The sequence below is a fragment of the Oreochromis niloticus genome, linkage group LG6 (genome assembly GCF_001858045.2).
Source record: "Oreochromis niloticus isolate F11D_XX linkage group LG6, O_niloticus_UMD_NMBU, whole genome shotgun sequence".
Classification (NCBI taxonomy): Eukaryota; Metazoa; Chordata; class Actinopteri; order Cichliformes; family Cichlidae; genus Oreochromis; species Oreochromis niloticus.
In genome coordinates, this window is record NC_031971.2 from 25,548,724 (window position 1) to 25,575,396 (window position 26,673).

The following is a 26,673-nucleotide window of genomic DNA, read 5'->3' on the forward strand; positions in this document are numbered from 1 at the left end:
AATTCCATTAAACCCTCCAGCTCAAGGACTCTCTGCAACCCCGCACCGAAGTTTTAATTAAAACCATTCTTTTCACTAAATGGTTAATTACACAATCAAAAGAATCAGTGGCTTAAGAATAGTCTGGAAAAAAAACATTTAAAAAAAACAAAAGACTTCAGCTGCAAACGGGAGTATAAAACAAAATCAGATATAGAACTGAAAATCCACGAATGAAGCACAAAAAAAAGAGGGTATCTGCTATTATAAAGAACTGATTTGCTCCTTGAGCTTAGTGCCAGGCAGTGCAGGTTCACACATCTCTTCTATTGTCTGCTGAGCCACTTTATTATGCAGCCGTGTTTATAGATGGGGGAGGGACAGACGCAACGTACAGGCTTCTATGCCCTATGCTTTTATGCTAAAATTCTCAATGCAACAACAGCCAACAAGCAGAAAAGGTAAAGAAAACCCTTGGAAGGTTACAAAATGCATTATACACAATAAATTTATACAAGCTGTGTTCAAGTGTGTGCGCTGCAGTGTTTCCTCTTTGCATATGTAAACAAGGCAAAGAAAGAAAGCATGTCTATACCCTAGCAAAAGTAGAGACTAAATCTGCAGGCAATATGTAGGCAGAGGCACTAACAGACAATCACCACATCATCAGAGTCAAGTCCCTCCCAAAAAATCTCAAGCAAAGCAGATCTGGACTTCTCTCATTATACTGCTCTGTGCACTTCATCTACAATTCTCACAAATGGCACAATATTCTTGTTTACCTGGAGATGCCAGTTGCTGTAATTGGTTACTTTCTATAGCAAGTGTAATAAATGTCTAAATATAATCAACGAGCATTGTGAGTATAAAGCAGATGGCAATGTTCTCCAAAGAGACGTTGGCGCTACAAAGAAATGCAGTTTGGCTGTTTCGATGAGATGACTCTTCGCTTACAGGCAAATGTATGTGCGTGTGTCCGATTATGCACTCAAATGGTCAAGTGGGTGTGTCTATAGAGAGCTCCATCTGTCTGTATAAGGAAAAAAAAAAAACAAAAACAAAACACACACACACACACACACACAGGAAAAAATTCTCACCCCTCACCCTTCCTATAAAAGGACCACTGTTATAGAGACTGACAGTTGCCTAATGCACCTCCATGTGCCTGTTGTGACCCCTTCTCCCAGCACGCCTCTTCTACCCTCTCTCCATAATTAGTGCCCCCACATTCTGGCTGTGCCAAGTTCATCTCAGCCGTGTCTCACCTGCTTGTTAGTATTATGACAGAGTGGCCTCGAGAACCCCTTTTTGCTTTTTAACCCTAATACCAGCCAACTTCAAACGGGGTAAAAAGCCTTAACGAGATCGCACTACACCTCTATCTGAGGTCAGTGCCTGAGGGCAACAATCGGCTGTGAATCCCTTCTGGCTCTGATAGCTCCATAGTGTGATTCAAGGTTTGTAAACTTTTAAAGGTTGATAACATAAATGAGGAACAAAGTCTCCCGCAGTTACAATGTTAGGGTTATTAGAGTCAAAGGAGCTCAATTTGAGTATTACTTTAACAATCTGAGCAGAACTCATTTGGGGTCTACAAAAGAATGATTTCATACATATGTCTTTTATGACTACAACTCCTAGGCATTATTGCCTTACATTTTATACAAAAGACCACTTACATGGCTAAAAAACAAGTCAATCCCCATAGACTCCTATGCCCAACTATCTAAACAATTAAGTACAGAACCCTTAATTATTAATTCTGCATGCATGGGAGGCACCCATAAAGTCTTTGGATGCAGTATTGGCAGCTGATGATCACTTTTTCTTCATAAAACCAAAATGGGAGGGCCAAAAGGCTAATGCTGAGGACTTAAAACTGGGCTTCCCAAACCTATGGGTCACAGTGATTATGGACATCATTGAACTGTATCAAGTCAAAGTCAGCTATAAGTATAATTTGCCATATGGACAATATCACCTCTTTTTGGGAGCTAGCTGCCATATGAGGGGGAGAACAGACAGTTTTACAATTGGCATACACCTTGCGCTTCAAAAACAGGCTTAAGTGTCATTCATATCCTTCTCGCTACATCCTATTAATCTGCCTGGTATTTGACATAAAGCAGCTCTCCGTTGGGGGAGAACGACATGATGGGGGAGGTGTGTGAGGTTCTCTTGTCAGCAGCTTGTGAGTGATCATACAACATGAATACGGAGGGAGGAGAGCATTGTTTAAGTCTGAGCGTCCCCCTTGTTTTCCTTTATCGCTTCCCTTGGTCCGTTCCTACATCCCTCACTTTCCCCTAACACTTGACATGCATGTGGGGTGAGCACACAGGGGGTAAAGGAAAAACAATTATGCTTGGCAGTCATAAATCCACAGGACGTAATTCACAAGCTATTCACTATTAATTCATTCAGTGTTTAGAAATGTGTTTAACAGCGGAAAAAAAAGCAGCCCAAATGTTAAAGTAAATTAGCCTCTAATTAGATTGCAATTCATGAAATTCCATTTGAGCTGTGTTGACGCAATTAATAGCATGTGAAATTGCCAATGAATCCAATGCGGTATTAAAAGGACACACTTGTGTTTATGTGTGTCTGTTGCCACTTTGAAAACATAATGCTGTTACCACCATGGTGACACCGTGTAAATATGTTTCTCCTCGGATGCGGTCGCTGGGACACGTAGAGGGTAATGAAACAGGCGGAAGTAACAGCATGGTCAAAGAGGAGAGTGAGGAACAAGGTACTGACAGGCAGCACATTAAATTTCCAACCTTTCATCAGTGAAAAGCACACAAGCAGGAGAAACAGAGACTGCAGATTTTCTGATTATCGGGGAGTATGAATGTAAGAGACACCGTGTGGTGTTACTTGTGCCTTTCTGTTTTTGAGTTCCGTTTGTCTAACTTCCTGCTTGGGCCATGTTTTCTTACAAATTCAATCATATTTGTGAGTGTGTCCGCACATGTGTTTGTGCATGCTAAGAGCAATCTTGGCAAGGACATTACTGTCTTGGCAGTTTTGCAGTTAAACAATGTAAGCATTTGCTTCCTTCACTGAAAACATATTGAAAGGCTCCAAGTCGCTACAATGAGCACATTTTGATGGCTGTGGGCATCAAACTCACTATGTACCCTGTGTCTCTGTCTGTGTGTGTGCACATGCTTTTGTCAAGGTTAGCAGATATGTGTAGCAGTCAAATCGACTGATTGTGATTGCAGCAGGAGCAAAGATTGTGATGAAGGTGCGTTTGTGCTGGGGGTGAATAATCAGCGTCTCTCTGAGGTACTGGGGGACCAAGAGGGGGGAGGATGGAAAGGCTCTGTATAGGCAGAGGTCCAGCCTGTGTGTGTGTGTGTGTGTGTGTGTGTGTGTGTGTGTGTGTGTGTGTGTGTGTGTGTGTGTGTGTGTGTGGGAGGGGTGGGAGTGGGTTGGGGCAATGGGACACTGCCTCCTGGAACCTTGCATTCTGTGAAGCTCCATGCCTAATAGGGGGCAGAGAAGTTAATTCCAGTGCGCTGAAGCTTTATCTCATTTTCATACATATGAACGCGCCAGGCCGAGCTCGATTACCGCAAACAAATTGAAATGCCTGGGACCAGGGAGGCCTGCAGAGAGGAAAGCAGAAAAAGGCAGAGAGGGTGGGGAGTGGTAGTGTGTATGTGTGTGTGACTATGAATTTCTGAAAGTGTATAAGGAAGACAGAATGCACTGATATGGATGGAAAGACACAAATCACTACCGCATACCGATTTCCCCCTTCTTGCATGCATACGCGCGAGCAGACACACACACACACACTTACACCTCTATTATTTAGTGTCATGCATGAAAACCCATCTCATTCTAGTCGATGCCACCTTCCTTTTAAAAGGTATTGCAGATGGGAGGTTATAAGCAAACTCACAGAAGTCCTGATTTCTCGATTAGTCTTCTTTCACCTACTTTCTTTATCTGTCTGTTTGCATGACTACCCACTACATAAACGCAATCAGTTTCTCATCCCATGTCCTTTTCCCTCTCTATCTCTCATTAAACACACCATAAAATAAATCTCCATGTCATTAGTCCTCTGCTATATTAGTGTCGTCATTGACTCTTGACGGTCATTTTTGGCACTTGTCTGCTGCTCGCTGCTTCATTACTTCCCTTCCTCTTTTTCCTTTCTTCATTTTTGCTTTTATCTGGAACCAAAACAGCTCGTTACACTTCCTATTTCTTCTCTCTCGCTCCCTTTTTTCCCTTCGTAACTGTGCCCTAATCCATGGGTTTCTCTCCTAAAAAGAGTTTTTTCCCCTTCCCTTCTTGGCATTTCAATTGCTGCTACTGCATCACACATCCAACATCCACAGTTCATACAGCGCAGCAAAAAAATATGTAGACTGTGCTATGCTTTTCATTATTTAGACATTTATTTGGCACACTGGCTTTCAAATCTAACAATGGAAACATCAGTGTAGCAGGATGTGCTTTATATATAGTGCCTACATTTTAAAGCAAGTCAGTAAAAAGGGCTCCTGAACTGAGCAGCACAGTGAAGATGGCTGTAAAACATGCTTTTCAGAGCACCACCGGTGGCTATAGCACATTTCTGCTCATGTATATAATGCATCTAATTACTTTCAGTGCACTAAATTGGAAGGTTTGGTTTAAAAAAAAAAAATAGCAACAGCTGCAGATTTGCAGGGCCAAAACACATTACTGGTCGAAAGGTATTGCCTCATGTTTAAATACAAGATCTCTGAAGACAAATAGGAAGATGCACAAAGAAACAACGCAGGCTTTCACAAGAAAACAGCATGTGACACGTATTGTTGGCCGCATTATCTTGTGGTTATGTGGACTGCTATAGCCTAACATCAACATAATCTTTTTCTTGCTCCTTGTCTAATGCATTATGCGGGTCGTTGGTAAAGTTTGAGAAAACAAATAAACGTGCAGCAGTCCTGCTTGCCTTTAATCAAAATCAGTGACCAAAACAAACATTTGCTGTTGTAAATGCCAGCATACATGTGTGAAAGTAACGTATATTAGAACAAACTGTTTGTTTCTGGAAAAGATCTCAGTGAATTTGTCCTGTGTACACTCACATTGGAAAAAAGAAAACCCACTATAAAATGTGCCTCTCCACTCCTGATGTTCTTTGCTAATATTTGTGACAAGCACCCATCTGAGTACTATGCAAGCAGAAGTCATACAAATGTTGAATTGAATTGTAGCCCTGGAGGAGTCTGATATTTTAATCTCTCACTGAAGCAGAAGAACAGTGCCATTAAATGCTTATTGAAATTGGATGCATTCAGCTTTGTAGGCAGCTTTGAAACTTGGTTAATAGGTCAAACTCACAGGCAGTGCAGTGAAACACAGGGAGGGTAATTAAATAGGCAGGTCAGAGTGCAAGGCAAGCTGTGGTGACCTTTGTTAAAGCCTCACAGTTTCACCCAGATGGCCAAGCTGCTGCTCAAACTGGCAAAGCGCAGGTGCTAACAGACACACTAGGCCGCGCCCCCCCCAAAAGAAACCCCACACAGGATGAAATCTTCTGCCATCTTCAATCCAACACTACCATGCATTAACAGAACCTTTTAGTTTAGGTATTTAGCATTAATGGCATCTATTTATGTGTCAACACAGGAATAACCTCACTGTGTTGCTAAGTGACAACAAAGCGGGAGGGTGTGCTTGATAATTATCCTCGTCCATGATGTATGAAAATTCAGGTTTGAAAGCAGATATGACGATCGCAAATTATGGAGGCAATGGAGCATTTTAGATCTTCTTAACTAACAATTGTTCATTCCTTTTAATGCAGACAGCTGGGACACAACACTTCCATACTTCATTTTATACTAATATGCATGTGGATGTAAGCTACTGCATCAAAGTTAACCCCTTAAGTCCTGCCAGCAGATTTTAAATCTATTCATAAAACAAAAGCATGCAAATGTATTGGCTGTACAGATCGTTATACATGTCTTACTTAAACAATCCAAATTACAAACTTATAACAGGAACAAGAACGCTGAGAAACTCTATTTTAACATCTTAAGAAATCGCAGAGGGGATATGAGGACACTGTTCCTTTAGTTTTGCATTTCAGCTGAACACCATTTGCTTCTTTTATCCCACTCATCCTCTCCCTTCTTTCTATAGCCCATCCCCCCATCGCTTTACCTACAGCACACTCAGTGAGCTGTCTGGGTCCCCTCACGCCTCACTGCCTGGTGCTCCTGGCATACTGAGCGTCACTCTGCATTAAAATGCCCCTGTATTTGCTCTAATGAGCGTGTGCATGTGTGCGTTCCGAGTCAAACAGCACAATTGTGCATGCATGTGCAAAATGTGTGTGTCCATCTGTGTACAAGAATGCTAAATGCTACGTGTGTATAATGCATAAATAATGTGTGTGCCTTTATGTATTAATCAGAGCTGATTAATGCACATCAGTGGCTGGAATGTAGTGTTAGAAAATGAAGTATATGAGAGGGTGTAGTTTGTCTGCTCATGACACTCACCTTTGGGTTTCTGATCAGCAGCCTGCAGAGGAGAAGAGAAACTGATTTAGGAAATGAAGAGTTAAAGTATGATGTTCACAAATAAATCAAACGACTAGTGCTACCGAATAAAGTGAGCCTATCGTTTCAAGACATCAGTGAATAGAAGTAGTCATTTGGTCCTTTAATGGAAATTTGCTGCCTACATTTCAACAAATCAACCAAGGCTGATTCCATTTATTTTATTACCATTAAGCACTTACAATAAAACCACTCCATGCACAGGGGCAACTTAAGTGAAGGCTAGTATCCTATCTATTTTAATAAAAGAAAAGTGTGTGTAATGGATAGCACTGAGGTTTCTCACATGACATCATGCACACACTGTGCGAGACATATCGGACATGATACAATCACTGGTTGTTAGGTCCCTGGATGTTTGGGCTGTTGCTTGGCGAAATCAGTGATAACCAAGGTGGTACTTTGGTTGTTCACAGATGGCCACGGTTGCCTAGAGTTTTTCATGTTCGTTTGCAAATACTTGCCAGCTAGAAGTGGAAGTACTTTATATACCAGAAATGGAGAGGTTTCACCCTCAAAGTAAAAGCTGTACTTCAGGGCTGCAGCCAACATGTTTCAAAGTGTGCAACTTTTACTGTAAGGGCAAACTGTCCATTTCCAGTGTGCATCACACTTTTACGGTTTCAGCACAGCTCAGAGAGTAGCTGGTGAGGCTACAAGGCTGCCACTTCCACTCAAAACAAGAGTGCAGCAATACGCTAGCAACCACAAGGAGGTTTTTACCAACAGGTTGGGGAATATACGTTTCCCCTAGTGACAGGGGGTCACTGACTGGTCTAAAGGCCTGTCTGACTTGCTGGTTATTAACTTGATCATCACAATGATTGTCACATGTCCAAAATGGTGGACAAGTTAGCATCACTTGATTAGCACTCACATGTCTGCAAAGCCTTAATAGGGGTTTTACATTCACCTTTTTCTGAGCGATTTCCTTCTTGGTCTTTTCTTCTTGTTTTTTCTTTTTCTTTTCTTCCATCAAATGGTTCTCTTTCTTCTGTTGCTAGCTTCTCTCAGCTGTTCAACAAGAAGGGGAAAGAATGATGAGTAAAAAAAAGAAGAGCACAATTAAGGAATACTACTACACATTATAATTGTTATGATCTGCATTGCAGACTTTAGACATCAAGAGTTATACAGAAACATCTTGCCCCCCTACTGTAAATTGCTTATTTTGTTTATTTTTAAACTTTAAATGCACTTAAATGGTAATGCAATATTACTGTTACTTTTTTTCATTTCAGAGGATTTCAAGCATGTTCAAAAGCACACATTAACTTCTAGTACCTTCCGTATGAGCCATTTATAAGTCAGGGCCAAAGTGCACTCAGAGAATGTAAAAAAAAAAAAAAAAAAAAACCAATTTCCATCTACAAGCATCACTGCATACAAAAATCATTCTAGGCACTTGTGAAAAACACTTTCCCTCATGATCAGAAACTAAAATGTAGAAGGTGAAAGAGGAGGACTACTCGAGTACAAAAAGGAAAGGGACAGAGGGGGAGATGAAGTGAGTGTGAACAAGAAGAACGAAGGTCAGCACAAAAAGGGTGGCTTAAAAAAAACACCAAATGAGTCAAGGGAAAAAAAAGAGGAAAGGATTTAAAGGAGCAAAAGGAAGAAAACATGAAGGCCAACAGACAAAATAAAGCACGAGTTCTTCTAACGAAGATCTCCTTTTAGTGGGAGTGTGGTTCTAGTGCGAGTCAAACTAGCTAGATAGCCAGCCTAAGGGCTCAGGGGAAACTAAGTACTTCATTTCAGTCTCCATTTCCTTTGGCTCAGCTTTAGTGACAGCTCCTGGAAACTATTAAAGGCATGAGCTAGGACACAGGCAGTGACTGTGTGCATGCTTTTAGGCTTCACCAAGTGCAATGGACATCAATGCATGTGTCATATCCAGTGAAGGGAAATAACGGTGTTAAAATAAACTGTGCTGCTAATGGCATTACTTTTTTCGTATCGTTACAATGCTGTTACCATTACTAACAAGAAAATGCGGTGTGGACGTGTTACCATTTTGCAGCACACACACACACACACACACACACGCACGCACGCACGCACGCACGCACGCACGCAAATAACACATGTAAAGACTGACATTATATCTGGTTTAGTGAAACAATTAGCACAATAATAATCAATATGATGAAAAATCATTAGTTAAAACCCCAATGTTGATAAATGTGTGTTATCTACCACAACTGAACAAAACACTAAATATAAAACATGCCTACATAGCATGGATATGAATCAAAGTCTGAATATATGAATGAATCATAACTCTCCTAACAGAAGATTAATAGAAGGCCTGTCTCCCACTGTGTTGCCCACTGGCAGTGGGAGGGAGCTGTCAATCACAAAGACAGGAGAGGCTTCAATGAGACAGTCTGATGGTGCAGTGATGTCTCTATGGCAGCAATGGAAGAGGAATCATATAAAGGGGTTTGGGCAAACACACAGATCTTGCATTACTGCTCCTTCAACTGTATTTTAGCTTCCTCGTTCCTTTTGCTGCTTCATTGTTCTTCCCTTCTCCCTTACATTCACGCATACACTCAACACAATCCTATTTTTCATTGTGTTATTTCAGCAGCTCACTGAATGCTGCCCTCAGGGAATAAATGGGGGTTCCATTATGTGTGGATGTGATTGTGTGCTCCAGTGTGCATACAGATAACGGTATGGAATATGTGCACTGTGGATAGGAGTGTTAAAGTTAGAAATTCCAATACTGGGATTTCTACATTTGACACAATACCAATAGATTAATGATATTCTATTCCTTTTTCGTGATGTTGGTAATGCTGCATCGATACTGTGGAAAATGACTACTGAAACCCCTTCAAATAAATGTCCAACAAAAAAATTATATTTTGACAACAGTATACTGCGTGTGAAGTAATCTTACTCTTTATTAATTCTCTTCCGTATTTGAGTCCATTATTAAGTATAGTATTAAATCTCTTTCTGGCCACCTAACAAGAAAATAATAGAAAATGCTGCACTGCTATGAACATCTAGAATAGGAATAGGAAAAAAGTGAATGAAAAGCTTTGCCGATGGAGCAAATTGGAGCGACTGGAGGAGAGAAATGGACAAGGGGTTTTAGATGACAGAAACTATTTTTGTTGTCCTTTCATTTGCTAGTGACAGAGTCTCTTCTACTACATCTCATCCTGATAGTCTTTATACACAAAAGATTGCACTAGTGTCTGTTTACAAGTACTGCTGTCACAATGAGGGTTGGACAAAAACAGGTCCAAGTATTAAAACAACAAAGTTATTATCCTGATTTCGTATGTGTCAAACTCTGTATTATCGTTTAGGGTAATGTCCTACCAGCGTGTGACTGTGAAATCAGAGAGCGGGCAGTTGACTTTTGAGCTTATGTAGTCATCGTCAAAGTTAGCTTCCCTCCTGACCTCTGCTGACCCCACATATAGCATTACCTGCCTCTCTCCCCCTTCCTCAGTACTGCTGACACCAGCACTTCCTCAGCAGTGATTCTGGGCTGTATCTGCCGCACTCCCCAGCATCAGGTTTACCCCCTCTGGCAGTATGACTCTGCAATTAGGGAAATATGTCCCATTTTGACATTAATGACCTACAAAGCCAGCGTGCGTCACTTAAGGTTCTCTTAAATTAAAGGGACTTGCAACACCACAGCCAATAACCAGCAATCAGCTCATATTCTTGCCCTTAAAAGGTATGGTTAAATGACATATGGAGATTTGCAGATAAAAAGACAAAAATTAATGCAAAGGTAGTTGCATGGTGCATTTAACGCCAACAAAAGAAAAAGGAAAAAAATGTGTCTCCATGTTGTAACTACAGAGCTCAATTGTGTATTATAACTATTAGTTGCCCTACTCTGATGCCAGAGTTGAGACCAAAATAACCATCATCCCCTCACATTTATTAAAATAATTCCACAGGAAATAAAAAAGGGAAAGGAAATTCATATCTCATCTGCCGCTGACTGTTTCTTTTTTTTCTTTTTCTTTTTGTAACTAGAGATTCTGCATTGGCTTGGTGGTTTGTTTGTTTTTTTTTTACAAATGATAAATGTATTTTCTATCAGTTCAGTCACTGGAAATTCATAATTTCATATCCAAGCAGGATCCCCCTTTCTTACTATGCTAAATACAACTGCTCCATATCTCTATATATGGGGATAAGTTACAGAGGAGGAGACATGACAAGAAACATGCTATTATACAGGAAAGAGGTTAGAAACTCACTACACACACACCAACCTTGCATAAAAGCACAGACACACACACACACACACACACACACACATGGAAGCAGACAGTCTGATGCCTGTCTTCTTCCGCCAGGGATGCAGAAAAGAGGGAGGAGGGAAGGAGGAAAGGGAACAGGCGGAGGATGAAAGCAGACACAGAGCAATACCAATTAAGAACGACAGCCGCCAGAGAACTAGACAGGGCACACAGAGAAAGAGAAAATACTGCTGGAAAAGGGCAAAGACCGAAAGAATCCTCACTGGAGAGGAGTTGGAAACAAAACTGAATGAAGCTCTATTGAGGCTGGCAGACCAAGGAGAGACTGGAGGACAGGGGTGGAGTTGGGGGGGGGCTCAAATATTCGTACACCTTGATCACTAGTGTCAAGAGAACCAGACAGAGAAAATAAGGTTGAGGGGAAAAAATAATGCAAGGCTGGCAGAGAATGGGAAAAATGGTGGATAACTGTGCTAATGTTATTCTCTGCGTTACAATGAAAGGGAGACACAGGACTTCAAAAGAAAAAGAAGGCCAATCAAAACATGGAGGATCATGTTTGGAATGGCCGCAGACAACACCACAAACACAAGAGTAGGAAGAGCAGTTTCCTCTCTTGGGGCGGGGGGAGAATAACAGAGTCAAGACTTGTGACCACAGATTGTGGTAAATCTGCCACCACTGCCATTCAGAAAACCACCCATTCCTGTGGTATTATGGAAGCTATGGGATTCTCCAGAGCCTTATTACATGGAACATTATAGGCAGCTTTTACCTGGGGAATAATTCCTCAATATCTGCTAATACTGCAACACACCCCAACTAATCTCCACAAATGTGTGTGGGAGTGCATTTGTGTTTTCTCAACCTGAACAGCTTGGGGAAAACAAGCCTGTAAATTCCACAGTTGGTAAGTGCTAATAACAATCTTCTTGTGTTTTCTATCCTTCAGCCTCAGTGAGTGCTCGCTTTGTAACCATCCTGTGCATACAGTGCATATCGGCTTTGCTTACAGCCGGTGGTCAAAATGGTCTGTGAAAATATACAGTGCACTTTATTACTATTAGACTAGGCTTGCTCAGTGAATTGTGGAATACATATTGTATGTTGGTAAAACCTGTAAAGAAGAGATGGCCTCTGGAGAGCAGTGTTTTGGTTCGGCAGGGGGAATACTGGGGAGGAAGAAAAGTCAAACAACCACATATTAGGAGAGTTTCACTTGTGCTATAAATAACAGCTTTGAGGTTTGCTTCGAGAAAATTCTCTTTCACAGTCTTGGCTGCTGCCTCTGCCAAGCAGATATGAAACTTTAACACAGTGGCAGCTCATTAAACTGAAAAACAGCACAATACACAAGACTAAGCAAAGCCTGGTCCCTGCCATCGCCACTGCTAAAGCTTAGTGAATTCAAGAAGAAGCTGTCAAGCTGAATGTGTTGGTGTACGTGTTTATTTTTGAGTGCTTTCTCTAGCTTGACTGCACTGTCGGCATGCCAGCAATTCTACCATTGCCAGTGGCACTTGTCTCTGTCAGCTAGTACATCTGGCTACCTTACCCACACCTAGAGCTGGGCGATATAAGATTTTTTCATATCACAATATGTTTTTTTCATTTCAGGCGATAACGATATATATCACGATATAAGCCAAATAACTATATTTGTAAGATTTAAATGTGCCGTTGCTCACAAGTAAAATGTGAAATAATCAGCAGCTTGTTTTGATTTAAATATTTATTTCCCATAATAAGTTCAACAGGGCAGATGTACTTAAAGAACATGAGACTTCAGTTTCAGATAAATAAAGGCAAATATTGCAAACTACACAAAAGGTAGCCGCTAAAGCATTTAAGTTTCAAAATAGAACAAACAAAACAGACCACTAAATTGTCAATTCCACTTAGAAACAAAATATTAATTCTAAAAATAAATCTTAGTTTGTTTTACAGAAGAACAGACAAAATTGACTAACTTTTGTCAATATCAAATAAACTGAGAACTAAAAGGAAATTCTCAATCTCTCCTTGTTGTATAGCTTAGCTATTACCTCAATTAGCTGCTTGAATCCTTCATTTTCGACCGTGTTTATTGGTAGCATGTCTTTAGCAAGACGGTAGGCTATGGCATTCGTTATGTCGCTATGTCTCTTAGCTTTTTTGTCATATGGTAAGACGCTGGAGAAAGTCGACTCAATTGACTGTTGTTGCTTCGCAGGGATTCTCCTGGTTGTTTTCGATGACGAATTAGCGCTTTTAGTCTACGGAACTTCTCTGGCCCTTCCTTTCAACAATCTCTCCGGCATTGGAACCGTCATCTGTGTTCTCTTCGGTAACCTGGTCACCCAAGCTCTCGGTTGATTTTTCTCTAGCGGGCAAACTCATTTTCTCCATTAACCGGCCGGCACGGCGGCTGGCTGCTTCCCAAACAAATACACATGTGCGGCTGGGCACTTGTGCTGTACGTAACAAGTCACGTGACGTGACGCTGCGGCTGTGATTGGTTCGGCTATGCGCTACTTAATTTCGATTGGCTGTTCTTTTTTTTTTTTAAGACAGGAAGAGAGAGAGATGAGGTCTATCGCAATAGTTTCATTTTTCTATCGAGAAAAAGTTATTTCGCAATACATATCGTTATCGTTCTATCGCCTAGCTCTACCCACACCTAAATGTTATTCTAACCTGAGTCATAAACTGAGACTTAACCATCAAAGAGTCCTTTGAAGGTATATCAGGAAGTGAGGACTGACCAAAATTTCCCTACTTTCCACCAAATGATCACACACCCAAGGCTGAAAAGACAAATTTCTACTCAGAAAAGATTGATGTTTAAGCACATGGGCATACACAATGTCCCATCAACAATTTACTGACTGCCAGCAGTATAAGCAATCAGTCAGTCTCTGAAAGTGAGAAGCAAGCCTGCAAAGAGATGTCGGAACAATGCCTAGAGGAAAAGAATAAAGGCAGAAAAAGCCACAACAGCTCCTTCTGTTTGGACAGCAGATGAGATACAGATATTACGACACAAAAAAAGCCTACATTTATCAAAGTGAAATAAAACATTAGACCTTTTTTTTTTTAATTTAAAGTAAAAATTGGCTTAACTGACCTAATAAGAATAAATAACCACCCTAGGTCTATGTGGCCAATAACAATCCTCAGAAATGTATTGCAGCTATTGGCTGAAAAAACAAAAAAAAAAAAAACAGAGAAAACTACTAATAAAGATATTTAAATATGAAAAATACTTGCAAAATGATATTCCTGCTGCCTTAAATGGTTTGTGCCTACTGTACTATGCTAATTTGCATATCAGCTATAATCTTGTTTTATACGTTTATTTTTATTCTTCCTACCTTTTAATACTGTTCTTGTTGTTTTTGTGTTGTAAGGTGACCTGATTTGCCACCAACAAACATAATTTATTTTTATTTCCTATTGTTATAATTTGTCATGTACTGTAGTGCAAATGGAGCTGTGACCACTGTACATCCATACATCAATAAAAGTAAAAGCAGACGGATAAAGTTCATTGATTGTATTCAAGTTCGTGTTCAGGGGTAAGAATTGACGTGGATTATCAACCAAAGCCATGACCCCAGTGAAGGGAGAGCCAGTGCATGCTAGTGCGATTTACACTGCCTTAACTGCAAGCTTTGTTAGTGCTGTAGAGACCAAGTCCTGTTACATAATGAGTAAGGATGTCTGTTGATTTTGAGCAGGAAATAGGAATATTATGGGGTTGCTTGTCCTGCATATTCTCTGTCAGCTTCTATCTGATGCCAATCTCCTTCTGTCCACGTCTCTCCAATTAGCTAACATGAAGTAGAGGGAGGGACCGGGGCCCCAACCAAACCTCGGCACATTGAACATTCCCCTGGACCCTTGCCAAGACTCTCAGGCAGCAGCTCGATGGGTTTCAGCTTCGCTTCCCCCATCCCCCTGCTTCCACCCAGTCCTAGCTTACCCTTGGTGGGCCCCTAAAGCCCCTGCCCCCTCAATTGGCACAGAAGTTAGATAAGGAGGAGGGGACAATTACACATCCACCTCCCTTTAGTTTGTATGTGCGGCTACTAATCACAAGAAGATTCCTTAAACTGCCACCTTTTACTCACAACTTAAACTAATTTCACCCTTGACTATTTAGAATGCATCTTTAATTTTTGCAAATTCACAATCAAGAAATGCCAGATATGGGTATGACAGTGTAAGACGATGAGATCACATCTATCATAACATGAGATCACCATGTTATACCAAAACAACAGTAAAGCCTGGTCTACACGATGGATGGATGTAACCTAAAAAGCTTTGTTTTCTAAGTTACATCCATCAAAGAACACTGTAACCATTTATGGCTTTCTGGTGCTCTGTTATTACAACTGCAAACACAAAGTACAGACACACTCCCCCCTTAGGGGTGTGCCCACATAAACACTACTCATTTGGTACAATGGCCAAACCAAACACCATTGCTTGGTATATCTAGATCCTGCCCCTCTTGACTTTAAAATAGCAATACAGTGAGCAGAGGAAGAGGTTAATGGCTTTTGGCAGCCCCCTATTCAATCCAGCTGATTCTACTGTCAATGCACCCTTACTTGAGGAGCACCCTGCGGCGGTGTTAAGCGTGTTATCTATCGCGACTGTGCCAGTTGTTTGAAAAGCCTCATAATCACAGGCTCAGTAACTACCACACTAAGGCCTGGGATAGGGTCAATGACAGGGGGAGAGGACTGACAACAGAAGCCACACACAAGTCCAACTACAGGGGGCTTCACCAGGGCCACAACAAAATATCTGACAAGGAAAATAAACTATTTTACCACTTTACAGACAAATGCATGGTGGATACAGTATATTTACACTTGGCCCTGCAGTGGAAACAAGGCTAATGATAGTAACTTACACTAGTGTTCATGTTTTGTCTGCAAAGGGTCAACTAAGGATAAGCAAGCCTTGGGTTTCCTTTTAAATAAATGATCCTGCCCCTTTAGTGATAAGGGGCTGCAGATGGAGTTACTGCCAAGATTTGTCCTCCCGGCATTGTTACAATACACTCTAATCAAAACAGTGTGTAGATGCCAACAGCCTAAAGCCTGGTTAGATCCAGAGCCAACATGGGTAATGTGTTTCCTGCCTACAATGCTGCCAAAAAGGCAAAAGAAGTAATACAATTCATTGAGTCTGAGCCTCTGTGAGACAAAATTTCTCATTTTGAATACTTTTGCATTTTGGGACTAAGGTAAACGTCACAAGACTGAGCTAATTTAATTCAGAAATGTTTTAATGACAATAGGACATATACCAATATTTATACCAGACTTTCTGCACATTTAATACATTTCAGTTATTTTTATATTACAACTGTTACATTAACAGTGACAGTGGGCTAACCACTTTCCACTCATAGATATAGTTCAAATGAATTGAAGTTTATTTTTAAAAAGTAAAAAAAAAAAAGAAAAAAAAAAGGTACCAATCAAATCTTTAATATTGTTTTCCCATCAGCAGTTCAACTTATAATGCTTTGCTTATGTTGACTAATTACAGCAGGGCAGGCTACATAATTTACTGCTGCATGTGAATGACGTTAAGCGTATTTCGATACATGTTTCGATACTGTTGGTATAGTACTTTCTCTTCATGCTGGAAGTAGGGAATAAACTCCCCAGAGTGTTTCTCTCTGTCTGCTTTCATTAGCAACAGTTGCTAGAGCTGCATGTACACAGAGACTGCACTGCTCCCTCAGTATCACAGTAGGGCAGGTGGACAGTGGCATGCAAAATCAGTGCTACACCCCCAAATACTCCACACTGCTCCTGACTGCTTCTGGCAGAAAACCTGCACCTTCATTGCAGCATAACATGCACTGCCTAAGGAGTGACCCCATTAATGGTGATCTAAGGTCCATGTGCAATCCCAAATTTACCCTACTGCCTTCGAGATGAGCCACTTGCTGTGGTTTTAGTGCTAGTTACAGTTCTGTCTGGTAATGGTAAATGTAATTGCATGGTATTTAAGAAAAACTAAACTCCCTCCTCCTTTTCCTTCCACAGTGAAGAGCATCCTATTCTCTCCACTCATTTTGGACACCCCCCGAAACATCTTTTCAAAGCTATCCCCTTACTGCATGCTCATCAGCCTTGAAGGACCCTTAGCTCTGGGTAAAAAAGGGCTGTGTGTGTGTGCCTGTCTGTCAGCTGGCCGTCTAGGGTGCGCTCAAGTCCTGATTAACAACTGGAGGGCATTACTCATGGCAAAGGTATTGAGCTAGACATAAATAGTCACACAGTCCCATGGCGAAAAATGAAAGGCATTGCACATGTGCAGACACTGGCTGAATATGCCACAAAAATATTTACATTCACAGACAGTGCATATATCCATCATACACAAAAATAAACCATCCCCATCTGACTGCAAATGTACGGTGTGCCACTACTGCTTGGGCACATTTTTCATTTCATCACCTCACTGATGTGTGACGGTAGAGATAAGACAGTGGTGACAGAGATGTCAGAGGAGGGGTGGAGGAAAAGGGGGTTTGAAATTGAACAGGAAATTATGTACTTCAATTAAGACACGCGGTGGAGATATTAAAAGCTATACTCCAGTGCCTGGGGACAGGATGCACGAAGGGGGGAAGCAATGGAAAGCGACAGTTCAATCCGAGTTGGGAAGGAGGGGTGTGGAGGAAAGGAGGGAAGAGAGACAGGACAGCTATGTTTAATAATGTACTAAGAATTAGTGTAGTGGAATGTACAATGGTGTACAAGATACATAATGTGATACAGTTGAACCACAGACTGAAGCGTAGCGAAAATTGGGAACAAATGGGACTGTGCCTTTGCCACATTTAAGGAAAGTGTAACTACATCGGATAGGCACGAATTAAAACATTTAACGAAAATATAAAAAGGTGTTACAGCCCTAATGCAACTCTGTGCTATCTGCAATCAAACTATAACTATAAAATTAGCGCCCCATTACCTTCTAATAACCACACAGACATCGGAAAAGGCAAAGCAATTCTCCCAGTGCTCCAAGAAACCATCACATTACACACTCACATGTACAGAGTGTGCACCAACGCAGTCAGCCAATCATAAAAGGGCTATGATATAACACAAAAGTTCCCAACATATTCAAGACCCTTCAAATAAATACACTAAAATTAGTCATCAAACCCGTGTCTAAAGGCACATGGAAGAATACCTCGGCTCAATCAGTGTTTTCCTTTGCCGAAGAATGCCCTGCATAAACAATGTGAGCAGAAATCTGGGCAAAACAAACACGCTTAGTAAACTGTTAATGGATGTTTTAATGATGTAGTACTTGAGTGTTTGCCGGGGTATTACCGCTGTTGTTAACCGGGCTTAGTCTGTATGTCAATGAGACCAGAGCTGAGTGATATACTTTAGCTTAATTATAGAGGAACACGGCTATTTCCATTTTTCGGCTGCCGCTACGATTTTTGATTGTCAAACGTTGATTAACATTATTCATCAGTTTGCCAAGAAACTAAATAAATATATAAATAAAGCAGATGTATAAACTTACCTTGCTTTAATCACAGCTTTGGCAGCTTTCAGTTAAGAGTCGATGCATGGCAGGGGGGAAAATGCATAAAAGCATTCTCCGATGTCTTTTCTAAAGTTACCCGTAAAGAGATGGAGCAGAGATTTAGTCGTAATTAAAGTCAGACTTGGTAGATAAGCCGACTGCTGCTGTAGCAGCTTGGTGACAAGATACCGAGGTAAACAACGGCTACTCAGCCAGATATATACACAGCAAGTACGGTAATTTATGCTTTGAGCAAGAAGAAAAAACATTAAAAAAATAAAACCCAAAACACATACGCTGTGAAATTATTTTTACCAAAAACAATTTGTTAAAACGTCACGATTTAACGGGGGAGGGGGGCGGGGAAGCGGACGAAGCACCACTAATAACAAAAACAAAAAAAATACGAACACGATTAAAAGGACTTTTAAAAGCAGCTAAATTATGTAAGCTAACGTTAGCTGGTTGGCGTCGTAAATCGTCGACCGTTGCAAGGTTTTGCAAACCAGAGAAATCAGGCAGTTTTCGTTAAAAAAAAAAAAAAAATCGCCGATGACTTCTCGCGGAGCAAGCCGACGGCCGTCAGCCAGCCACCCAACTTGTTTTAAAGTGCAAAAGATTTTTGTTGTTTTTGTTGTTTAAGTCGTCGGTTGGACGACTAGCGACGGACTGGCTACCGCAAATGCAAAATGAGTAGCGACTCCGGGGAAATACATTCTGTGTTGATCCAGACGGCGGAGCGGACACTCATGGTAGGCGTTCAGTGAGCTCTCGTTGACAGTGGTCTCGCAGCCATTTTGTTCAAACTAACAACACTGCAGTCTCCCTCTCCTCCTCCCAGGGAGCAGACAGACCAGGAAGTCGCTCCGGATACGTCACTCCCGACCAACCAAAACACTAACCCCGCCCACTCGCCCCGCCTTCCTCCTGTCTTCAAACCTCCCGACTGGCCACCGAGGATGGACCTTTTTAATACATCCATGCGATGGACAGCCAGGGAAAAAAACAAAACAAAAAAGGGACAGAGGCAGCCAGCTCATATTTCCAGAGTAATTGCTGAAGCGTGCAGCAAACACTGTGTGCTTGAAAAAAGAAACAAATGTGAGACTTGTCATGCTGTGGAAAGAATATACATGAAGAAAGTATAGGCATTTTGAATTATATACCCAGCAAATTAGCTATTTAAGTCTTAAAGTTGCTCTAATCAGTATTTTAATTTTATGAATGGATCAAATTACTCAATATAATAGCAACGACAATTTTTGTAGTTCCAAACCTACTTTTGTTACTGTAACCATTTTTAGCCTCCTTTTAACCTATAGTTTTTGTTTAAAGGTCCACATATTTTACATAAGATTTCGTATTTTATCTAGTACAATTCATTATGTGACGCATAACTAAAATGGTAAATGTGTATAAATTCCATGAGCAACTGGCAGTTACACTGTGAACTTTATTTAAGCAAGTGAAAATAAACCCCCCAAAACTGGGGTCAGAGAGCCAGCCCCAGGTTGCTCTTACCCAAGATGACCTTTGTCAAGAATCTCTTCATCACATGATGTCCAGAAACACTGGGCGATAATTTTAGGCTATTCACAACATGATGGATGAGGTCGCCCTTGTGCACCCTCAGTCGCGTCTGCAGCCATCTCACAGAAAGAAAACGCAGCCCCTGTCCATTCTCTGCACTCCTTTCTCATGGAAATGACCGCTCCATGCACAGACACACACACACACACAGACAATGTGTGGTGGGAACAGGTCAAGACTGTGTTCCACAAAGAGGAGGGCTGACCAGTGAGAATGCTCCTATACATCGCAGGGAGAGACTACTAATGAGAAAGCCAGGGGCCCTGGCCAAAAGTTTTTTTTTTCTTCCTCCTTTTCAAGGCAATATGCCCAGAGCTATTAAATCAGCAAGCTCCAACTGAATGGAGAAAGCAGATGCTCCATGCTCAGGGGTTAAGAGAGGTGAGAGCAGAAGGGAATGCCTTCAGAAACGCCTTAAGGGAAGTGTAGTTCAGGCTATTAAAAGGGAAAATGCAGGAATTTGCTTGTAATGTGTGCCATTTGAATAAACTGTGTTCCTAGTAATCATTTTGTCCCAGAATTAATATAATACGCCTACTTGAAGCATCAATTCAGTGATTTATTAGGTTAAGAAAACTAAAGTGCATTACTTAGGAGTTATCAAAGAGACACGGAAATGTATGCGCCACAAAGGACAGCTCAGGCTTGAGACGAAGACTGTGGTTTGACATGATCTCAGCCATCAAAGGCAAGAGCTACTCAGGTGTGTGTGCATTAAGAAAAAAAAGACAGGGAGTGTGTCTCTCCCTGAGTGCAGACATTCACATGTATTTTATGTGAGTGTGCGCTCATCCCTCCCTGTTCCACATGCGCTCTCCAACTCATCACAGCTATTCTTTTAGGTGTCTTTGAGATGTTTCTTTGACTTCGCCAATTTCCCTAATTGCTTTCACATTTAAGAAGACTGCTGACAGAAGCGAGTCAATGGGAAAGGTCTGCCTGACATTCTGATAAGAAACAACCCAGACGAGCTGTAGTACTGCAGTGGTGGCAATCGCTCACTTCTTCTCTTCTTAGACAATACACCTCTCCTCCTCCTCCTGCTGCTCTCGCCACTCTCCTTCTCCTCTTCTCCTCTCCCCATTTCTTTTTTTTTACTCCGTGCTCTTCTGGCTTTTGTTTTAATTCCAGTTCAATCACGAGCTCTGTTCCGCATAAGGTTTTAATTTCAAGCCTGCTGCCAGAGTCTGCCACACGCACACACACACACACACACACACACACACACACATGCACATATTCACCCAAGAATGCATGTGTATACACCAAACCACAAATTCCTATGCTTACCGCGCACACTTACTCACATCACAAGCACGCATACACACTTGTATGTTACAAGGCGACATGCAAATTTAATGCACGTGCTCTCTGGCTACGTCTTATCGAGACAAAGTATCTCCTACTTGAGACTTTAATATGCGCACACACACATTAATAAAACGCAGGCGCATCAGACAAATTACATAACCAGAATCCCGAACTGTATTTTTCCTTCTGAGATCAAAATCTAGTTTATGAAAGATCAGGTAGATTTATGGGATCATTAAATGAATTCATAGCACTTGCAGTCTATGTTTTTTGCCTTACTCAAAAATACAAAGCACCTCTTCAAATGTACTACCAAGAGCTTTCATTTTGTGGAATTAGCCAAACATAATTTGAGGATTTACCAAGTCCAAAAGCAGGTCTCGGTGTTATGTTACTCACTACATAATGCAGAAAAAGAGATTTACAGTTTGTTGTATGATGTGGGGTAACTGATGACTTGGTGATGTCAGTATTTTGGTATTGATTATGAATACACAATCCTCTGCATCAGTCTGGACTCTATGTATGTGAGTAATCAAAATGCAGACGGCGAGCTACTGCCGCTTCTCTCAAAGTGACATTTCCAAAGGCATGACTTGACATATGCAAAAGGGCCGTCATGATGATAATTCTGACAGGAAGAGACCATCTCCTAACTGCCCATAAAAGAAGAATGTTGCACAGTGACTCCTCCAGTTCTGCCACTTCAAGGCGAAATTTGCAAGTGGGTAGCTTTGTGGTTGAACTGAAACATTCATTGGAAGCTTTTCTCACTCTGATTAGCAGTGTGATTGAAGTGCCTATCCATTAAATACCAGCACAGAGTGGTAAAAGCATGCTGCGTTGCTCATTACTCATCTCCAAGGTCTGCAGCATTGCATTGGGAGATAAGGCAGACTGCTAGTAGCTAAAGGCATGCTAGTGCAGGAGAAGAGGAGGAGGGATCCTTTTCATTAACTTTCATTAAGACTAAAGAGTGAATTAGCGTGAGAAGAGGTCTGATGTAAAAAAGTCGTGCTCATTTTTAGCTGCACTAAAACAGGCGTGCATGTAGCCACATACAACATGTATGAAGTTCATGAAGACACACAAATTCAGTCTAAGCATTGGCAGCAAGTGTCTCTAATCCTCTGTACTGCTCTGTACCCATGTACTGCTTTGTGTAGCATAATAGCAACAAAAAACAGAAAGCAGCATCTGGTAAAGGGGTTATGCATGGGGTGGGAAAGGGGTTATGCAGTCTTTGTGTGTATGTGCTGGTGCTTTTAAGTGCATGCCTGTATTTGACTGTGTGTCTGCGGTGCATGTGTGTGTGTATGCATTTGCGTGTGTCCATATGTGTGCTGTATGCGTGGAGGGAGGGAGGCAGAGCAGAGCAGAGCGTTGCAGTGCAGGCAGTAGGACAGCATTTCTGAGCTGTGGTAATTTCCCCCGAGACAAGCGAGCAGGTAAAGGCCAGCAAAAGAGGGAGGGAGGGAGAGAAGGATAGATGAAGGCTGGGATAAAAGGGAGGGAGGGAGAGCATCAGCAAGCAAGTATGTCAGAGAATAATAAGGAATGATACAGCAGTGGCGGAAAAGAGGGCAGCACATTCGCCCAATCGAATGGGCACGGACTGCGTTAAAAACGTTTCAAGGTTGAATTTAGCCGCTCTGATTGTCAACACATTACCGTTAACATTTGTATTTCCATTTCAAATGCCTTATCTTGTTAATGAGTGTTTCTAAACTGAGTCATTGTTTTTGTAATGAATTCATCTATTAATTACACATGCGCCGTTTTCTGATGACCTTGCTTTATTTTGTTACAAGCTGCAGACCTTAATATTAGCATACATTAAGCCCTGCTTATCTTTCATCCCCAAAAGCTAATACATCAAATTATCACCCGGAAAAAAAAAATGCATCAAGCACAATTGTGTTTTGCGCACCAAGGTTTGTGTGTGTGTGTCTGTGTGCGTGTGTTTGTGGGTGAGCACTCTCACTTATTAGCCCCTTCCCCCTCCCTACTTGCAAACTCATTACCAGCATATAAGACCTGCATGGATTTTATGGTGTTTTGGGAACTGACTGGTTAATCAGATTTATTGCACACTTAAGCTTAATTGATTGCCTTTATGGATTCAAATGAATAATTAAGTACTAACAAGCCTAGTTTCTGTTTCATCATTCTGAAATGATGATAATGACCCACAGAAAGGGAAGGTAGTAGAAGTGTCAATCACAAAATGCCAACATCACAATATTTGCTTTTCAGCCTGTGTAATCTACTGATTATAATAATGCTGTCAAAACACAGATACAAGCACGTTTTCCACTTAATCTCATACTAGTGTTGGCCCAAAGCTGGAGATTTATTTTTCTTCACCTTTCACTTTGTATTTAAAAATGTCTACTACAAAATGAAGTATTATAAGCAGTTATACAGACAGCGAAAAGACAGCCAGCGCCTCACGATCAAGGCGCCCCCTGAACAAAGACAACATATCCTGACCTTCAGATGATCTTCATCAGATCAATACTATCATCGGCACAGACAAGCGGTCACAGATTAACCCCAGCTCTCAACGCAAACACGCACGCACACACTTTTCTCTCCTATACACAACAACAAACATGCACGCATCTTTTTTCGTAGGGCCCTGGGTGTATTGACTGGTTCGTACTGACTGACACACAGAAACACCACACGTGCGCGCTTGTTGATTATACTATTCTGGCTGGCTTTTATTGCACAGTGTAAAGAGTGAATGGGTCCTAATGTAGCTGTATCTGTCTCCAGCTACAGGATGGGGCGAGGGCGATCTAACCATTGCTGCCCTCATCTTTTTATGATTGCAAACATGTTGCAATAAAAAAAAATCAAAATAACTGACTTGCTTGTCGATTTAATATTATATGGATGACTGTTTCTGTATTTACATGCGTGTTTGACATTATGGAAAAGGGCAGAATAAAGCCCATATGGATATACGGGGCTGAGGTTTGGCACTGGATATCATTTTTCACACACCTCTGTACAAACATTACATTTCCAGACACAGAGAAGAATATGCATATTTGACACCCCAACAGCCATTTACACAGAATATGTACCAATGAGCAAAACAAGCAAATTGATATCTATATGTCTGCAAGTTGCCAGAAGGCAACTGACTTAATCCCAGAACCAATGTAAATGTTGGTGGCATATCTACAGGCAAGAGCTGATATTTAGAAGTCCATTAACACAGGGTGGAGATGGGTTAATTCACTGTGTGTAGCTGGAGATCCGGAGGGAGTTTAGGGCATACAAAGAAGAAGGAGGAGAGAAATGATAATGGGAGGAAAAGAGAGGCAGAAGAAACGAGGGTATAATGCAAAAAGAAGAAGAAAGAATGAGAGGAAAAATACAAATAAATGTGGAGGGAGGTAGATGTGTATATGAGCACTGGGGATGGCAGTGGCTGAGTGTGTATGTGTGCATAGTTGTTGTGAGCATTGCTGCCTGCTATCATCCGCCTGAGTCTGGGCGTCAGTTTGATTAATGCTGCTTTCCTCCAACTGACCTCCAAGGTCACTGGAATAGTAGGTACTCAGCCGCTCCCATTTGCTGCTTTACCAGAGGGGGGTAAGGGCCATATAATATGCTCCTCCAGAGTTTCCTCTGTTTTTCCTGTTTCCACTTTCCTCTCTGTCCCTCATTTAAGCTCTATCTCTCTCTCTCATCCTCGCAGTCTGTCTGTCTATCTCTTTTTTTGCCTCCCCACCCTCGTTCTGTCCCGCCTCTCTTCGGGCTCTCTCATTCTGGTCCTCATCCATCTCTTTCTCTCTGCCACCATTTCTCTTTCCCTCTGTTTGACTCTTATGTGCTCGCCACCAGCACTCTCTAATCTGAAATGCAATCAAAAGTGGCAATAATGCAATGTGTTTGAAGATGCTGGCGAGAGGGAGAGAGAACAGGCCGGGAAAGGGTCATTAGGCCACCGAAAGAGGTTTAGATAAACACATTCACATTTCTCACACATACTCACCTCCACACCACCACCACTTCCTCCCCTCTCTCCGTTCACAGAAAGACTGCCAAGGTGAAGGCATATGAATAGAGTTGTCCTACACCAATAGACACTTGGCACTGACACACTTCCTCTGGCAGAGACGCTCATAGCAAATGCTACTTATTGTGCCAGACGGCCTTTCCTGGCATGAACCTGACAAGAAGGGAGCCATGTACATACAAAGAGAGGGAGAGAGAAAGACGAAGGCTGAGACATGAGGAGGGCAGGGGAAAAGTTAGTTTTCCTTCTACTCAACTCCCCAACTCTATCAGTTGTACGTTTTTTGTTAGCCCCTGATTATCCTGATGATTTCCCACCATTTTCTTCTAGTTTTGTTTTACTAATCTCTTTTTTTCAGTTATTTGTGTTGACATTTGCCTACCCATTGCAGTTCTTTGCCCCATCTATAGAAATCCTCACTACATATAATATATTGTCAACACTTATCCTCTGGACACTACACAATATGTATTTGTGTGGGTCTCTGTGTAAGCTTTGTTCAGATCAGCTTTACTTGCTTGAAACGTAGCCTGTTCATTCATTTCTGTGAAACCTGTGGGTTGGCACAGTGGGGAGTCCCGATGCACAGGGCTCTTCTAGCTGTTTTTTCTTGGAAGCCATTTCTTTTTCCATTGTATTATAAACCTATGTTTAGTGTTCTTGTGGATGTATGGGTCAAACTGAACCTCTAGATTGCATTTCATCTCATGAGAACTTGTAACAGTGCAACTACCCAAACACAATGCTTGCTTTTTACCATAGTGCTATTTTCAGACTGAGCACCTGTACAGCTCTGTGAAAAGGAAACTTGGCATTTAATTTACGGGTCTTTTTATTTGTCTGTGTGCACTACATGGCAGATCTTTGTAAAAATGTACATCAGATGTCTTTACTGGTTCAGTCCAAGACCTGACTGATGACTTTAAATCCACATCACAGGAAATCATCAGGCGTTGATGAGATTTATTGTATAAAATGATGACTTTTGCACTGACAGGTACTGAATTGGTTTGAAAAATATTAATTTCTGTCTATTAATTGTTCAGTTGTCTAGAGAATATTTCATTCTTGGATGAAACACTAGACTTTTAAGGATTTATGTAAATATGTTTTTGAATACATAATGAATACATAATACCTAATTCTTAGTTAATAATAATCCTGTTAATGCACTTTCTGACTATGGCTGCTTCTTAATTGATAGTGCATCGCGCAGCTCTCTCTCAGTCTGTTCAGACAAATAGCATTTTGCATAAGGTCTCATTCTTAGACAGTTATTACATGTATTCACATTGGCACTGACTATGATAGGGTTTTATTCCAATCACGTTTCTCCTGTTGAAAATTCATTCATGTGGCT

At 41.3% G+C, this 26,673-nt stretch overlaps 1 protein-coding gene across 4 annotated transcripts in view; it reads right to left on the reverse strand.

The window, feature by feature from the left end:
- tnrc6c2 (trinucleotide repeat containing adaptor 6C2) overlaps positions 1-19,204 on the reverse strand; it is a 54,737-nt gene extending 35,533 nt beyond the window's left edge. Inside the window, exons 1-4 of one of the 4 annotated variants that reach the window (XM_005469963.3) lie at positions 18,374-19,204; positions 10,019-10,133; positions 7,480-7,580; positions 6,507-6,528 (exon numbers count right to left, since the gene is read on the reverse strand). In XM_005469963.3, the coding sequence (XP_005470020.1) occupies positions 6,507-6,528; positions 7,480-7,542 (85 nt within the window). In that variant the 5' untranslated portion in view covers positions 7,543-7,580; positions 10,019-10,133; positions 18,374-19,204. Of the gene's footprint in view, positions 1-6,506; positions 6,529-7,479; positions 7,581-10,018; positions 10,134-11,930; positions 11,986-18,373 lie in introns of all 4 variants that reach the window. The other 3 variants (XM_005469965.3, XM_005469964.3, XM_005469966.3) reach the window with 3 other exon arrangements.
- Between the last annotated feature and the right edge of the window lie 7,469 nt (positions 19,205-26,673).